Source organism: Alosa sapidissima, chromosome 4, assembly GCF_018492685.1.
Source record: "Alosa sapidissima isolate fAloSap1 chromosome 4, fAloSap1.pri, whole genome shotgun sequence".
Classification (NCBI taxonomy): Eukaryota; Metazoa; Chordata; class Actinopteri; order Clupeiformes; family Clupeidae; genus Alosa; species Alosa sapidissima.
Window position 1 is genome coordinate 25,936,231 of NC_055960.1, and position 18,416 is coordinate 25,954,646.

General features: G+C 44.5%; 1 protein-coding gene across 1 annotated transcript in view; it reads left to right on the plus strand.

The window, feature by feature from the left end:
* LOC121707815 (E3 ubiquitin-protein ligase MARCHF9-like) overlaps positions 1-17,671 on the plus strand; it is a 24,535-nt gene extending 6,864 nt beyond the window's left edge. The window contains exons 2-4 of the mRNA XM_042090641.1: positions 12,644-12,799; positions 13,910-14,102; positions 16,351-17,671. Coding sequence (XP_041946575.1) covers positions 12,644-12,799; positions 13,910-14,102; positions 16,351-16,697 — 696 coding nt within the window. The 3' untranslated portion in view covers positions 16,698-17,671. The remainder of the gene's footprint in view (positions 1-12,643; positions 12,800-13,909; positions 14,103-16,350) is intronic.
* The last annotated feature ends 745 nt before the right edge of the window (positions 17,672-18,416 follow it).

Here is an 18,416-nt window from a genome sequence, read left to right on the forward strand (position 1 = left end):
TGTGTGTGTGTGTGTGTGTGTGTGTGTGTGTGTGAGAGTGAGTGAGTGCATTGTAACACAAACATGTTTCAGCTCTGTACTGGTAGCATAATCCATCACACTCTCCATCAATGGATGTCTGCCTCTACTATTGTTGGGGATCATATGCTTTACCTGACAGAGACACAGCCATAGCATATCCCCTCACTCGACTGGCGAGCTCAAAAGCAAAAAAGAAGAACCTTCAGCAGAGAACCAAGATGATTTTGTATTTCAATGTGTGTATGTGTGCATGAAGAACTCAATTGCCATGTTTTTCCCCCACTACGCTTTTCCACTTCAAATACCTCACCGCAGGCAGTCATTTGATAGGATGATGATTTCTCTTGTGAGCATCTCGTAATGCTTTTCCCCTTCATCTTTCTCTGTCATCCCGAGTGTGCTGAGGTGCAGCACGTGTCCGTGGGGTTAAGTGCCTCCACAGGTGACAGCCTAGTGTCCCTGCCATTTGCCATTTACCTTCACAAACACAATTAGCTAGCACATCAGGCGCCATGAAATATTCAGACTAATTAGCCATACCCAGCCCCTTCCATCCGTCCACACTGAGGCAAGTGTGTGTGTGTGTGTGTGTGTGTGTGTGTGTGTGTGTGTGTGTGTGTGTGTGTGTGACACCATGTACTGGAGCTACAGGGTAGGGTGCCGTTAGCAGGTGTCAGTGTCACTCTGCATATGGAAATACCTCCACCAGCCCATCTCCTCTCTCCTCTCTCCTCTCTCTCTCTCTCTCTCTCTCTCTCTCTCTTTCTTTCTCTCTTTTCTCACTCCCTCTTCCTACCATATTCATCTAGTACATCTTAAAATGGCATACATGGCTCTAAAACAACATATACCGTGTGAAGGCCTTGTCTCATGTCCTCCTTCTCTCTTTCCCCCTCCCTTCTCTCTATGTACATATTTTAAAGTATGACACAATCAAGCGCTACTTTCCAAGAGGCCTCTGCTTGCCTGCCCTCTTGGCAGCATCACTGGTGCAAGCATCATTAGTGGCTTACAATGGCCCACTCACTCTTGTAAGAATTCATTCACTTCTGGACAGGTCCAACCCCACTAGTTCCCACCCACCACCACCATCACCACCACCACCCCTATCATCACACACCGTTCAGAACATCTCCATACGGCTGTGGCTTTAACTGCAGGTTGAATGAAACACGAGTGCACCACTTATGGGTCACCAGCATCTGGCACAGTAACAGCAAAGTCGACAGGTTTAGGTTTCAGATTTATAATGCCAGTAGTTATGGAGTGCATTATATTTAACATTAAGGTCACAATCCTCAATATTGATTAAATTCATCAGTTAACGTTAATAAAGCACAGCATAGGGCATAGCACGTAATGTTGTTTAATTTTTGTTAATGCTCAAGTTAATGGTCTGTGTATGTTTGCTAATGAACTGAATGATGACACTCGGGGCATGGATATGAAGAATAATATTCTTATGTAACATAAATGATTCAGAAAGTTACACGTTTAACATTATTTGTGCCTTAATACTGAAGATTGTGGTTTATTTATGTTGGTTAATGCATCACCTAGTTAAGTGAACCTTCATATAAAGCCCAGTCTTTTTTGTTTGGAAAGTTATAAGTTATTATAAGTCTACCATATATCAGGGGCTTGCAGAAGAGTATCATCTCAGGCTACATTGGAGCATTGGAGCATGGTTACATGTTTTGATAGGATTGCGTTAAAGGAGTGTTGATTCACTGTTGTTACAAAGGCCATGCATACTCCTACTTATGCATACAAAGCCATAGACAAACACCACAAATTATTCACTTCCTAAATGAGAACCAATCATGAATGGTTTATACACTATTAAATGGTATCTTCTATATGGATGAATACGAGGCTGTGGGCCACAACTTTGGTTTAGATAAACAGAATTAGAACATACTGCATATCACAGTATAGCATACATGACACGTTTTCTTCCTAATGAAATCATCACAATCACAGCTCATATGGTGCTAAGAATTCATGAGATTTGTGAGGCTCACAGACGCTGCCAAAGTTTCCCCCACAAACATTCAATTTTCTCCCTAGTACATGGATTCATTCTACAGTGGTCTTTATGTGTGCAGCCGTATCTCTGGGTGATTAGGGCAGAATTGATTCATGAATGGTATCGCTCTTTGAAATGACACATTCTGTGCCCTTGAGTCATGTGTGCTTGCCTCTTACTGATTAGGTGGAGAATTGACGGACTGACTCACTAACAACATGTTTTCATAGTGCTTTTATCCTGCACAAAAAAGAACCACTGGCTCGCTAAAATTGTACTGTGTCTCACAATTTGTGCTGGGATTTGATTCCGAATGGAAACTGCGCCCTAGGAGACGATGAGCTTACCCTAGCCCATCTACTAGAGTAGTCTGTGCTTTTGTGGCCATTCCTGTCCTTCAGTTGTTGCCAGCTGAACCGTCATCAACAGCACAGATTTGTATTTCCCTGTGCCAATTTTTGTCTGTAATGTTCAACAAACCCCAACAGATAGGTGGTTTTACACTGGGTTAAGAGCATCTTTGATGTAGTGGTAATTTTGTTTATATTATTTTCCACAAAGACACTGTAATTCATTTTTTCTGTGCACCTTTTTGAGAATCATCATAGATTATCTTTGAATAGCATAATCCCTAAACCAATGTACTGCTGTAAACCTGCCTCATATAACATTATGCCATACAATCCCACAAATAATGTTTTGAGTGATGTCTAACCAATGCCCAATCAGAACGCCAAATTGCAGAGATGCCACTTTCGTGTATTGTAGTAGGCTGTATTCCTATGCTATACGATCTGTAACATACAACAGCATAATTTCCTTTCACATAAGAACCTATATAGGAATTCACAGAGCATTGCCAAATCCATCCCTATAATCATTTTTCCATAATCATAGAGACAATCCATTCAGCTGCCTGGTTCAGAGACACATGTCAATGCCTCCTTCTCCTCCTTTGTTGATCTACACATGCTGGCACCTTCCCTAATGATGCTGTCTGGTCTAAGGAGCTGCAAATTACTCCTGAAAATAGACACTGATGGCTTTGTCTGCTGCTATGTAGACTGTGCTGGGAAATATGTTTATATTACTGTGGGAATATTTTTTATAATTTTATGTGTGTGAGTGTGTGTGTGTGTGTGAGTAGGAGTGTGTGTGTGAGTGTGTGTGTGTGTGTGTGTGTGTGTGTGTGTGTGTGTGTGTGTGTGTGTGTGCGCGCGCGCATGTATGTCTGGGAGTCTCAGACCAATTGTCTGGGAGCCGACTAGACATGTACACAGCAGGTGTGTTCAGTGTATGTTTATCAGCTTGTGAACCATTGTGTGTGTGTGTGTGTGTGTGTGTGTGTTTGTGTGTTTGTGTGTGCGTGTGTGTGTGTGTGTGTGTGTGTGTGTGTGTGTGTGTGTGTGTGTGTGTACCACACTGTAATAAATTTGGGGTGTTTGTCCACTAAGGAGGTAGGAAGATTGTCAACGTGATAACAGCAGATGGAGGGAAGGAGAGGGGGAGGGGAGTGAGAGAGAAAAAGACAAAGAGAGAGAGAGAGAGAGAGGGGGAAGAGTGACGAGGGGAGAGGAAGAGAGGTGAACAAAGAGTGAAATGTACGCAGGAAATGGGATTAACCCTTTGTGTTTGTCACCTGTAAAAGTAACCCTTGACCCCAACATTTTGCATGCAGTAAAAATGAAACTAAAATACCTATTCTAATCTATTGATTCTGATTCTTTAACAATTCTATAGTTCACAGTCAGTCACTGATTTGCTAGGTTCGCCCCTTTTTTTGTCATGGACAGTATACATTGGATTTATACCCAAAGTTCTATCTGAATGCTGTTTACACAAGCACATAATGGGATCTTTTCCCAACTTGCCACAAATGAAACATACAATTTGCAGGTGAATTGGTGTTACAGGTCCATCACAACATACTGTGCGAAAGAGAATTTTTTTTGTGGAGTTCAGAAAATAATCAACATGGATTTTCTGGCATGTTGTCTGAGTGGAAATGCAGGTTTAGTTGTGTCTGTGCGCATGTAGGTATGTGTGTGGGTGCGAGTGAGTTTCTGCATGTGCGCCTGTGTTTACGTAGAAGACAATGCATGGGCATTTGACAGTCTGCAAAATGTGATATGAATTTGTGTGTATTGTGTTGTGCCTTTCTATGTATATGTGTTGTGTTAGTTAGGGCATTTGACAGTACAGTTGTGTTTGTGTGTGTGTGTGTGTGTGTTGTGTTGTACATTTGTATGTGTGTATGTGTTGTGTTAGGGCTTTTGACAGTACAGATGTGTTTGTGGCATATGTGTATGTGATGTGTGTGTGTTGTGTTGTAAATGTAAATGACTCGGGTGCGTTTGTGATAATATGTGTATGTGATGTGTGTGTGTGTTGTGGTTGTGTGTGTGTGTGTTGTGTTGTGTTGTGTTGTGTTGTGTTGTGTTGTGTTGTGTTGTGTTGTGTTGTGTTGTGCGTGTGCGTGTGCGTGTGCGTGTGTGTGTGTGTGTGTGTGTTTGTGTTGTGTTTGCATGTGCATGTGCATGTGTATGTGTGTGTGTGTTGTGTGTTGTGGTTGTGGTTGTGGTTGTGTGTGTGTGTGTGTGTGTGTGTGTGTGTGTGTGTGTGTGTGTGTGTATTGTGTGTGTATGTGTGTGTGTGTGTTGTGTGTTGTGGTTGTGTTAGTTAGTGTAGTGCAGCACTGCTCTGTAAATGACTCGGGTACTGCACTGCCACGTTGGCAAAGAGGCAAAATGTGTGCGCTGACTCACCGGTACCTCCGCCCCTCGTCTTTTTTCTCCTCCTCCTCTCCTCTTATCTCTCTCTCTCTCTTTCTCTCTCTCATCCTCCACACCCTTTCCCCACTTGTCTTCCATAGCAGCCCTTCGGCTAACGAGAATTAACGTATGTATACAGGCACAGTCACACACACACACACACACACACACACACACACACACACACGCACACACTTATGTTGGGAGAGAACCACTGAGTGAGAGAGAAATAAAAGGGAAAAGACAGATTTACTTTGCAGTCATTAAAAAAGCTGAAAACTGCCTGTGAAAATGTGTGGAATGTTTGTCATTCTACATCAGTAATGAGGACACTTTCAAAAACACACAGGGCTTTCACACTCTTTCTTACTTCATCCGGTCTTTCTCTCTTCTCTATCCTCTGCTTATCTCTTTCTCTCTTTCTCTCTCCCTCTCTTTCTCTGCCCTTCCCTCCCTCACCTTTCTGTTCTATCTTTACGATCCATCAGTTCTGTTGTTCCTGGCCCACAGTACATTTTCTCTGCATTTCGGTGCTGTCTGAACGCAATTTGAAGCACTCTGTGCCAGAGCCATTTAATCAGTGGTGATACGCTGTAATTCACTATACTGCCGGGGTATAATACAGCTGATGTGTTTTCCTGCCACTGACTTCTATTTGAGGACACTAATGCATTGAGCCTTTATGGCTTTTTTAAAAGTTTCCTTATACTTTTTGTTTTATCTCATTTATGTGCTCAGTCAACACAGACAGCATTTAGTTTTCTTTTTTTGACACTTCAGTGTATGGCTTTGAAAGGAACATCAACTGCACATCGACGTCACGACACGTTTACTGTTGAGGGTGGCTTTTGTCGTGTGAGGTGTCGGTACGTCTTATTTACCTCACACTTTCACTTGTCCATTCATCTGGCGCTTCATGAAAATGGACTTGACCGCCTCTCCCCCAAATTTATGTCCCCTTATTACCCCCTGCCACCCGAAATGCTTCCCTGCCCATCCTTAACCCCCACCAAATAAATAAGGCCACCAAGACACAGCCCGAGTGACAGGTCGTAATGGAATGTAATGAAAGCCAAGATGGCCGACCTGTACCAGTGACCCTGACCCGCACCCCCCTCTGGCAGTGAGTTATGGCTCAGGCGATAGCGTGGGGATGAAACGTGGAGCAGGCTTTCTTCTGCTGTTGTCATGTTTATAGACTCATCCCAGCCCAGTGCCAGAGGCCGCCATTGTCTGGCCTCCTCAGTTTTCGCTGACTGAGTTGATTGGAGCGAGAAGCCAAACTCCATTGCCCTATAATGGCATTTTCTCCCTATGCCGACAATGTGAATGGCTACAGAAAGGTATAGCGTATGCGGGATGCAGGGCTTAAAGGTGTGTGAGGGTTATCAGAGAGGGTATTGACTGACAAGTCAGTTGTAAGTGACATCCATGTGTGATTGATTGAAGACTCATCTCCTTGTCAGTACGTCTCCTGTTCCCATGGAAACGGATGTGCCCCCTCTTTCTTTCTCTGTCTCCACCCACAGGTTCATGTATAATTTTTATTGGTCCCCGATATCTGGAGTCAGTCACACATCTGAGTGCGGTCTGGGGCTCCATTAAGAGAAGCTGTTTGCGGAGATCAGTAGTGAGGCCTGAGTGCTCTCCGAGCCTAGCCAACTGTATGAAAGGCTTCCTTTGGGCTCATTGCCATCACCATCACTTCCTCTGGACTGTGCACTTCCTGTGACTCACTCATCCCAGTTTAGTGTTATTGCATGGAGCTCAGCGACTGCATGTAAAGATAAACGGGGGTCGATGTGTGACTCTGCTAATACTTTCCCTGCTTCCTGCATTTATGCCTGTTGCTCTCTGAGGCAAGGTTTTAAGGTGTTTGGTTCCCGCAGTGGCACTGATTTTTAGCTTCCTCTTAATCTTCTGTTTTGTTATCTGACTCACTTGTTTGTTGCTTTGTTGTAGAAAAGCATCAACAAATTACAATGGCAGGCATCAGCCTTTTAGAATTATGTTGTAGTCGGAAATTGTCTCATATTGTCCATTTTCAACTGTGTGATGCAAAGCATTGATTTTACTGTGTAATCATTACAGCATTTTGTGATTTAGAAGACACTTTTATTTGAAGAGTTTTACAGTCTTCCACAGTAAAGGTAATGATACACGTGGCAACTTTTTGGGCAATGTTGCTGGGCAACCACATATCTGGTTCCATATGTTGTGATTGGATGATCATGAAAATTTCTCCAGAATAGTTGTAGCCCAATAGTCTAGTTGACAGAAAGGTGAACCCGGAAATGTTGAGTACACTAAAGTTATGATAGAAATATATAGTATGGGTCCCCAGCATGCAGAAACTGCCGGATGCTAATTTGCATATGTTGGACAATTTGTGTAATTAAGCTAATTAGCATAAATTAGCACAATTGCCTATATTGATCATATTATAGGAGCTGCTTGGCCAAAATGGACAATGTTAGTATGTTTTTAGGGGTTACTGGAGATGCTGAGTCCATACCTGACATTTTCAAGACTCGAAATCACTATTTAAACATGGTTTGGTCACGTTCTTACTCTCATTAAGCTGATTTTTAAGCATTAAGCTACTCCTCCTGTCCTCATCCATTGTCCTGTCGCCATCATCTCCAGACTCTTCATCCCTGTCCTTCTGCTCTTTTAGCTGTGTATATATATTGCAACATGTAACATCACTGCCTTTGCAGAAACAATAATTAGTACAGGCCAGGCCTGCGGCTGCACAGCTGCACTTTCCAGATACATGTATACACAGTTTTAACCCAGCTTTGCAGTTACTGCTGATAACATCTAACAAATCAGCAGGAGCAACAGGACTTGAATCGAGGGTGGGCGAGTTCCTCTCCTTTCTTCATACCCGTCTTCTTACTCCATCCAAACGCGGTGATATCCACAGCCGGTGGATCAGGGCGGTCTGCTGCTTTCCAAAGCAGCACCTGTAGATGGGCACGTTTTCCATGGAGGAGTAAGTTGCGTTCTGTAGGAGACAGTGTCTTCAGTGCTGGAGGAGCCGGGAGTGGGAGGCCTCACCGCCAGGGATGGATTACTGCACGGGCCTAACGGGCCCAGGGTCAGGGGGCCCTGAAGCCCAAGCCTTTGCATTAAATCATTGCCTCAATATCAACACATCAGGATGTATGGTGTATGAATCTGATTGAATTTAGTCCATCCCCAAAATGCACCAGTATACAGGAAATCACATCAAACAAATTAAAACATTTCTGAGGAAGGACCCTCAAACCCCCCTTCCACATGCGACAATTAGTGGGGGGCCCTTAATACATCTGGGACCAGGGGCCCGAAAGTTCATAATCCGTCCATGCTCACCGCTAGGTGGATGCCCAAGCAAAAGGATCTGAAAAGAGCCCTTGTAAGGGGTACTAAGAAGCTTACAGAGGCCTTCAGTAGAAGCCACGGGAGGAGACCAGCCGTCGCCTGGGCCTGGATACGGGAGGAGTGCTAGCCTGAAGAGGATCTCAATGTAGTGGACACGGCGGAGAAGGGCTTCACACGAGAAGGGCTTCACACGAGAGCGGCCTTGGAAGATGAGATGGTGAAGCCGACCTGGGCGCTGACTTCACCGTGAGAAGACCTTGAGCCCCTGGCCCCGCCAGGCAGCTTTAGGTCGGAGTTGGCGGTGGCCCTTTCTGCGGAGCAGAGCAGAGGTGGAGCGGCAAGGAGGTGGTGCCTTGAGGATGGACGGTTGGCGGAGCCGTTTGAGGCACAACGGTTGGGCAGCTCCGGCGGAAGGGCCCTCTGAAAAACGGAACTCTAAGCCTTTGGGTGCATGTGGGAGGCACCATGCTGTGCGGGTGCCTGTTCTTGTTGGCCTGTTCGCCGGCGCTCTTTAGAAAAATAAGGGGAAAAAACGTTTGTTGTGTGAAATCCGATGGCACGAGCCAGAGAGAAGGTCTAGGCCTTGGCGCAACCGTGGCGGAGTGGAGCGGCCGGGAGCAGCGGAGGACCGCTATGCGACGAGGCAGCAGAGGAGGGACGCCAACGTCGGTAGCTGTAGCCCGATTGCGTAGCGTGGTCCGGCTACGATGGAGCTGGAGTCTGCTGCCTCGACTGGCGAGACGACGGAGCAGAGCGTTGGAGGTGCGGTGCCAGTTATGGTGTTCAGTGGTGGGGAGTCTGTGGCAGTGGAGGCTAGGCCCCGCCAGGTGTTGGAGGAACGTTGTGGTGGTGCACACTGCGAAAGTGCGACCTGAGGGCGTTCTCTGAAGGGAGCTGGGGACGAGCGGCGACAGGCCAGGTGACTGCCAACACTACCCGCATTGCGCTGCTGGTGGTTGTGGTTCCCCTGGGTGAGTTGGGCTCTTGCGGTGTGTGCACCCCACCTGCTGTGTGGCAGTGCCAGAGACTTTGCTGGACTGAATGTGCCGAGGACGGCAATGGCTTGTTGGGGGAGCTGTGTAACGTCAGCGTGCTGGACTGTGCTTGAGATTCCCACAATGTTTCGAGCTGGGGATTCTGGGAGAACTTTGGGGTTGTTATCATGTGTGCTTGTGCCTGTATGGTGCGGCTGCGTCCAACCCTATGTGTGTAAGGTGCGAGTGTTCTTGACTTCCCTGGCGTGTGCTATGTTCTGTGCCGATGTCCCTGCTCCCGACCTTTAATAAAGCTTTTGATCTCATCAATCATTACACTATTAAATCTGCTTAGCATCATTAGCATGCTGCACATATTTGTTAAAGCTCTTGCATTCAAGTTGAGTGATCATCTCAATACCAATGTTTCCCAAAAGGGCTTGTCCCTACCAGAAGAGTATTACCTTAAACACACATGAGGAAACTTAACAGTCCAATCAGTAAACTATGACAAGCTAGCCAACTATGCTTCTTTGTGTACAATATTTCCAGGCTTCAACCAGACAGCTGAATGTGGTAGAGTTGTAATAGAAGTAGTAGGCCTAAGCTATAGGCTAATCTGCATAAAGTGTGCTGTCATAAATATCAGACATTTAGTATTCTCTCTTTTAATATCAGGATATAAAATAATACAGATATATTATATTGTAATCCTCTGGTGTTCTAAGGTAGGCTATTGAAATGTCTAGCCCGACCCCTCCAAAAAAATCGAGGTTCGTATCAAACCGTGGGTCAACGGTCAAAAATTGTGATACGAATCGAATTGTTAGGTTGGTGTATCGTTACTGCCCTACTGTATATCGCTACAGCCCTATCCTCCAAAAATCTGTCTAAATTGGACCAAAAAACTCAGCAAAATCATCTTAATGAGAGTATGCGATTATGCTAATTTATGCTAATTAGCTCAATTACACAAATTGCCCAACATATGCAAATTAGCATCCGGCAGTTTCTGCATGCTGAGAACCCATACTATATATTTCCATCATAAAACTTTGGTGTACTCAACATTTCCGGGTCCACAATGGGGCTCTATGGGCTGTCCACCGGACTACAATGGGAATGTGCATGAACAACAATACAACCATACTATATCTTTACAGTTACTCTACAGGTAGACATATTAGTCACAGTGTTTTACTGTTAAACGTGTGTTCAGTTATAATATTCTATAGTTAGATAGATGTTTATCAGTGTCTGTACTTCCAGGGATGCCAGAACCTTGCTGTTGTGTCATCATCACTATTTTCAGTGGGCCGATGTGTTAACTTATGGTGGTCATCAACCTGCGGCATGTATGAAAGTCAGAGGTGGCAGCATGGTTAAAAAACATCTCTCTGTTGTGTTATGATCTTATGCAATGGCACTGCATTGACTTTTGCTCTGAAACCGCTCTATAAGAAACAAAATATGTACCGTATGTGTTGTCTAAGTTATGGCTTAAGTTCAAGTCTAATGTATTTTTTCTCACAATCAACACAGATGCTGCAAGACTTGCAATGGGATTAAAATGGTCTGAAATGGACTAAAATGCTATAATCTATCTGTTTGGTTCCAATTCTGACAGAGGATCATTGGAGCTTAAGGAGAATGTCAAACCATATTTGCACATACATATCAAGTCAAGTCAAATCAAGTCAAGTCGGCTTTATTGTCAATTTCTTTACATGCACTGGTCATACAAAGAATTCAAATTTCGTTTCTTACTTTCCCATGCAGACATAGACATACTTTAAATACAGACATAGACATACTTTAGACATAGACATAGCCATAGACAATAAAAAATAAAAATATACAGACATACCACATACAGACATTAAAGTGCGAGACTGAAATATAGAACATATATTAGAATATAGAAATATAGAATATATATATAAAAAAATAGAGGTAGTTGTGTTGTATATTTACATAGCAGCATTGTGGCAGAGTGATAAATAACATTGATAGCATTTACATGAAGTTTAAACTTGTGCTTGTGTGTACTGTATATTTACATTGATATGCAGTCATTTCAAGTATATCAGGCTTGATATGAAGCAGCAACATGTTAGGCTGCGCAGTCACAGTGCAGTTCCACAGGGCGGTCCTGGGGAGGTGTTGGGGAGGGTGGAGGGGGGGTTAGGGTAGACAGGATCCTAGGTTCCTAGGTTCCTGGCTGGCTGGTGGGTGGGGGGGGTGTCAGTGATGGGAGAGTGGGTAGAGTGTTCAGCATCCTGATTGCTTGGTGGATGAAGCTACTTGCAAGTCTGGTGGTGCGGGAGCGGAGGCTCCTGTACCTCTTTCCAGGCTGAACAGTTCGTGTGCAGGGTGGGTTGTGTCCTTGACAATCATTAGTGCTTTGCGGGTGAGGCGGGTGGTGTAAATGTCCTGCAGGGAGGGGAGTGGTGCTCCAATGATCCTCTTAGCTGTGTTAACAATGCGCTGGAGGGTCTTCCTGTTCTGATCTGTGCAGCTTCCGCCCCACACTGTGATGCAACTGGACACGATGCTCTCGATGGTCCCTCTGTAGAATGTGGTCATGACGGGAGGCGTGGCACTTGCCTTCTTCAATTTGCGCAAGAAGTAGAGGCGCTGCTGGGCTTTCTTCGCCAGTGATGCTGTGTTGGTGGTCCAGGAGAGGTCGTCGCTGATGTGCACCCCCAGGAATTTTGTGCTGCTCACTCTCTCCACAGCATCTCCGTCGATGGATAGTGGTGGCAGTTGTTTGTGGCCTCTCTGAAAGTTGACAACAATCTCCTTGGTCTTGCTGACATTCAGCTGGAGGTTGTTGTCTTTGCACCATTTGGCCAGCAGGTCTACTTCTTCTCTGTAGTGAGCCTCATCGCCCTTAGTGATGAGGCCCACCAGTGTTGTGTTATGTAGTGTTATGTAGTCTTTGAATGGAGTTCTTTGTTGTTTATTTATGGGTACAAAATAATAAGGCCTTTAATTTAATGTGCATATTGAAATAACTCAAATATGCATTCACATTTTGATCCAGAGTGACTGGCCACAAGTCGCACGCTGCACAGGGAGGAGCTTACCATGAGCAAGGCCAACAGGGATAACTCCCCTGGAGCCTCCTGGGGTTAAGTGCCTTGCTCAGGGGCACAGTAGTGCATGCCACAGTATGTAACATGGCATAAGTTACAGCAGTGAAAGCCCCTGGGATATAACTCACAACTTTCCACTTTAACATTTTCAAAGCCACCAAACCACTATCATCGCCACTACCGCAATAGTTCAAATATTTGAAGACATCAAAACGCCTGTTTAGAATTTTAATTCTAATGTCTATATCTAACACACACTTAACACAGGAACTGATGGACCATCAAGAAGAAGCATAAGTATACAAGGACTGAGGGTACCCCTTCCTCATCTGAATGATCGTCTCATGTTGATGACCTGTCATTCTCCTTTCTGTCCCACAGGGGGAGCTCTTGAGCCCATGCCGCTGTGACGGCTCAGTGCGCTGCACCCACCAGCCCTGCCTCATCCGCTGGATCAGCGAGAGAGGGTCCTGGAGCTGTGAGCTCTGCTACTTCAAATACCAAGTGCTGGCCATAAGCACCAAAAACCCCCTGCAGGTAACTGTGTGTGCACTGTGTGTGTGTGTGTGTGTGTGTGTGTGTGTGTGTGTGTGTGTGTGTGTGTGTGTGTGTGTGTGTGTGTGTGTGTGCAACAGAGAAAGAGAGAGAGAGAAAGAGAGATAGAGAGGAAACAAAAAATATGTTCTGTCAACACTTAGTTGTCAAAGGAAATTGCATACAAAGAGGTGAACAAGCAAGGAAATTGAGAGAGAGAGAGAGTGTGTGTGTGTATGTGTGTGTGTGTGTTGGTGTTGGTATGGGGGTGATTGGGGGCAAGGAGGGGTAAATGAGAGGGAGCAGCACACTCCCAAATGCCCAGATTACCCAAACAATTGAAATAGCTGTATTTCACACAATCAAAAACACCATGTTTCCAGGAGACACTCTTTCAAAACTGATTGGGCAGAGATGGACTGCAATGCAGCATTTTTTTTTTTTATCTTAAAATTGAAAATTGTCCAGTGCATCATCAACAACTTGTCCTGAATAAACAATGTTCTTTGCTTGCTGTACATCATGGTGTTTGTGAGGCTTTGCTTGCTCAGTCCAAGACTGTTGTAGTATATTGTTAATTCAGACAGACATGGTATCAAGGGGAATATAAGTTTTGTAACTAATCCAGTCATTAAAAATGCTTTCAACTGCCATCTGCATGTGTGTTGTCAGGGGCCATATGGGGCATACCTCTTCCAGCTGTTTTCATCACTTGCATGTGAAATATTTTGGAGCTAATTTGGGACTGAAATGCAGTCTCCAAAAGTTTTAGCATTGATGAGCATTCAAACAACCCCCCCCTTATTAGATGGAAGGAGGATGTAAGCCGTTTTAAATCCCCACCGTGGACTTCAAGGCAGCGCTGCAACCGTCGACTTCAAGGCACCTAACCCTAACCTTAACTTTAACCCTTGCCTAACCCTAGTGCCTTCCATGCAGTGCTGCCTGGAAGACAACGTTGGGGGCTTAAAACACCTAAGCGCTCATGACTTGTGAGGTTTTGATTTGAGGATCATGCTGATGTAACTGATGTGGGAATGTATGTTAATGGTTTAATATAAGAGTCTTAAACCTCTCTCTCCCTCATCTTCCTCCCCTCTCTCCTCCCTCCAGTGGCAGGCCATTTCCCTGACAGTGATCGAGAAGGTCCAGATCGCCGCCATCATCCTTGGCTCGCTGTTCCTCATTGCCAGCATCTCCTGGCTGGTGTGGTCCTCGCTCAGCCCCTCGGCCAAGTGGCAGCGGCAGGACCTGCTCTTCCAGATCTGCTACGGCATGTACGGATTCATGGACATCGTTTGTATAGGTGAGTGGACCCTGTGCGACTCAGGAGTGATGTGCCTGCATTTACACAGGCCAATGAAAAACAGCATGGGTGGGTGAGGTAAGGTGCCCAATGTATCAGTTAGTTGTAGTGAATGCTGCGTTTAAAAAGTAGAAGACATCTGTGAGTTACAAATCAAACAAACATATAATTAGGAATTATTTGGCAAAATGGTGAAACAAACTTCACCAAACTTGGTAATTTCTGAACAACCTCATTGAAGGGACAACAAAAAGGAAATATAAATTAATAATTCTTCAAGGCTTTTCAAAATCCAAAAATCAAAACATAAACAGCAGAAAAAAAAACATATCTATGCTCTGACTCTAAGATGTTGTGTGCATAGTTGAGCATAGAGTTACTCGGACAGATTTACAGACTACAAAAGGGGGGAAGACAACTACCTGTCTCTCCCGGTGCCCATGGAGAATGTCCATGCTGCAGGATATATTTCCAAGCCCCAAATCTCATACACCTGATTTCACAATAGTCTCTGAGGGGTGCCAGGCCCAGCTGAATCAGGTGTGTTTGTGGAGCAGGAGAACAAAAGGCCAGTGTCAGTGTGCACAGCGACTGTTCATAAGGAGGTCTCGCTGGGTGCCTCCACAGATAAGGAGATTTATATGCAAGGCGGGCTGCAGTCGTACCATACACCTTATTTACTACACAGTGGGTGCTGAATATTCTTAATACATTGTTTTCTCTGTATATTATGTTTACAGATGTTAAAATAAAGTAGTTGGTAAAGAGAGTAATTTATGGCCATTATAATAAACAGATGTCTGCACTGCAGGTGTAATGTTCGAGGAGAAAAAGCTGTTTCATCCATTGCAAACAATATTAACCAACCTCAAAGGTGCATTCTGTGACTCTAAACCAATACAAAAAATTGTTTAGTTCCGTAATGGTGTGCACACCTTAGCATTACAGTGATATCATTTCTGATCATAACTGGTGATGTGGGAAAAATTAAGTGGAACATATTCTGCAATCATGTAATTCGCCTGCGCCTATAAGTAGTGCAATGTGTCAGCATGGTAGAGCGGTAATGAACTCTCACATCCCGAGGCCCAGCTATTTTGTGCATGCGTAAACAGCTACTTCTGCGTCCCCACCGAGACAATGTAAATGGTCATATCACTGATGACATGGCTAATGTCACCCCAATAAATCACTTGACACTTGAAAGCATCCGCGCCCCAAAATGAATAATTAAATGAAAAGATTATATATATATATATATCACTGATTGATTGAGGCCAGCGTGACTTGCCAAACCCTGGTGTTTCTGGGGAAGTTTACAAGGCAAAACAGGAGTGGGTTTGCATGTCTGACTCACAGTCGCATACAGCTTGTCCTACTTTCTCGTTAGTCAGCAGTATTTGGCAAGACCACGGTGGTGGTCGCTGCAGTTGGTGTTTGCATCTACTGTTTTGTTTTGCCAGTGATATCTTGTTCTGAGAAATAGCAAGATATTTTTCAAGTGTTTGCTTTGTGCTTGTATTATTGATTATGTCATTTAGTATTCATAGTTCTGGACATCAGCTGTGGTTGGATCTTTATTGCCTAGCTTCTGTGCAGTATGAGTAATTGATGTGCTGATCTGAGTGTGTTTTCATTTTCTTTGTCTGTGCTTGTCTTTTTTTCTTTCTTTCTTTCATTTAGTTGCTTGTGGCGAGGTCATTGTCTGTGCAATATGTCTGCACTGCAAATGCGAAGCGGCAATCCAACAGTCCTTTTTTTTGCCGTCTCTTTTAAATATTTACTTTTGTGCTCATGTGAGGGATTGCTCATTTTATATTCCCAAATGCATTTTGGTGGGGTTGAATTCTTAACATCTCACTCTCTCTCCCTCTGTTCTCTCTCCCAATCCCCCCTTCCCTCTTCTCTATCCCTCCCTCTTCTCTTTATCTCTGTCTAATCTCTTTCTCTTTCACTCCATCATGTCTGCAACCGCCATCTCTTCCAATCCACTTTGATGCTGTCTTTTCCCCTTCACCCCTCCCCACACTTCTTGCTGTCTTCCTCTGTATGTTTGTCACACATATCTTCCAACTTTCTCTACTTCTACTCCATTCCTCTTGTCTCTCTTTCTCTCTCTCTCTCTCTCTCTCTCTCCATCTTCCATCCCTCTCTCTCCCTGTCCTCCATCCTTCCCTTCAAATCTCTCTCTCTCTCTTGAGCTTGTCTTTTGCTCTCTCTTTCTTTCCTACGCTCGCTCTCTCTGTAGGCCTTATAATCCATGAGGGCTCATCGGTGTACCGGATATTTAAGCGATGGCAGGCGGTGAACCAACAGTGGAAAGTTTTGAACTACGAGAAGGCCAAGGACCTTGGTGACCCGTTGAGCTCGGGGGGCAAAGGGGCAGGGGGGCGAGGGTCACGGGGGGGCAGCGGCGGCCCCCACAGCTCCGGCCTGAGCGACCGCGCCGGGCGCACTGGCCAGCGCGTAAGGACTATACTCAACCACCACTGCGGCTACACCATCCTGCACATCCTGAGCCAGCTGAGGCCCACAGAACACCGCCTGGGCTCTGCCACCAACAGGGAGGTGGTGATGAGGGTCACCACCGTATGAGGCCCCCCGACCCCCTCACTCCCAACAGGCACGATCCCGGTGGAGGATGGGGTGGAGTGAGTGGCTGTAGGGTGGCTGTAGGGGGTGGCAGAGTTGGGCGCAGACACTGCAGTCCCCCTCAAAACATCTGCCTCACAGCCATGCCTCTGTGCGCCTTCCCTCATCTTCAGATATCAAAGGACCCTTAAAGAACTGATGTGGCTCTCTTGCCTCTCTTCAACGCCTTGCCCTCTTGCTCTTTCTCAGCACACGTTGGCTTTTCAAAGACAGTGTTTGGTGGACAAAACTGCTGAGCAAAGCTGACCCATTTGTCATCTGAGAGGACTATGAGCAGCGCTTTTTTAACTGCTACATTTACCAGTGTGGATTGTGACATTGAAACCATTATGTTTAAAAAAGAAAGATGAAGACAACAAACAAGGGGAAAAAAACTGTTTTAAAAAAAAAATATCGGCTTCAACTTCTAAAAGCTGGAAGGTTTTCTTTCCCCAGCTGAAATATAAAAAGCATTGCCATGTATCCTGTTCTTCTGTTTTCTAAGAAAGGCAAACAATGACAAAAAAAAGAGAAAAAAACTGTGGGTATTGTTACTGATTTTGATTTTGATAACTTATAACATGATATGGAAAAAGTGGAATTTCATACCCACCCTCCCCTCTCCTTACTTCTTCATCTATGCTTTTGACCTGATGCAGGCGGCCATCTTCCTCTTTCTCTCATTCTCTGGTCTGTGCCACAGGTGTTGTGGTTGCAGATCTCTCTCCCTCTCTCTCTCTCTCTTTCTCTCTTTCGTGGTCCTACAGCCCTAACTGGCTCCTCTGCCACTCCACAAGGGCATTCCCAAGTTAAATACAAGACATCCAAGTGCAATAAACCTCCTGAAAAGAGATGAGTGACACAAAGGGGAATTCCAAAAGTACAATTCATTTTCTGCAATAAAGAAAACCTGTACATGTTATGGTGAACTGGTTTTGTGTGAGATATTCCTTGTCATTGCAGAAGAGATTCTGTGTCTGGTTGCACATAGATGAGTGTGTTTTTGGTGCAGTTGGTGTACTATGACAGAGTTTTACAGTTTCCACTCACATTCCCAGTGTATGAAGTGTTACCAATTTCAAAATATTTATTGTGAAAAAATAACAAGAGAACATCTCATTTAAAAAAAATTAAAGAAAGAAACCTAATTGAGGCTCTCCTGTATGATGCAAAAAAGCCTTTATTTAAGCAGGTCTACATGCTCTCCTTTTTCTCAGTCATTTTCTAGTTTTGACCTTTTGGTTCAGTTCAGTTCACTGATTTAATAGAGTTGATGGGAACAACATAAAATGTCTAATTCAATATTTGATAATTAACGGAGAGGCCAGTAGGCTCTTAATTATGTTTTCAGGATATAGGATTTTCTCTCAAATTGATGTATCCGTCCTGCAGTGTAACTTCAAACCATTTGAATGTGGATAAATTATTCAAACTTTTCATGGTTTTATCGTGCACCTACAATTTCTTCTTTCCCAATTCACCCCTGCACAGTAAACATGTTCTGGTCTACTGCTGCCTTTTGCCAAAAGTTTAAATATACAGAGCAGTGAAGAAAACCTCCTAACTGGACTCAACACCCCATCCACAAATTACACCTGAAGCCACAGTAAGTAAGTATGGTCTGTGTATTGTTAAGAAAACATAGGCCGTTGAATAAATGTCTATAAAAAGGTTTACGCATAC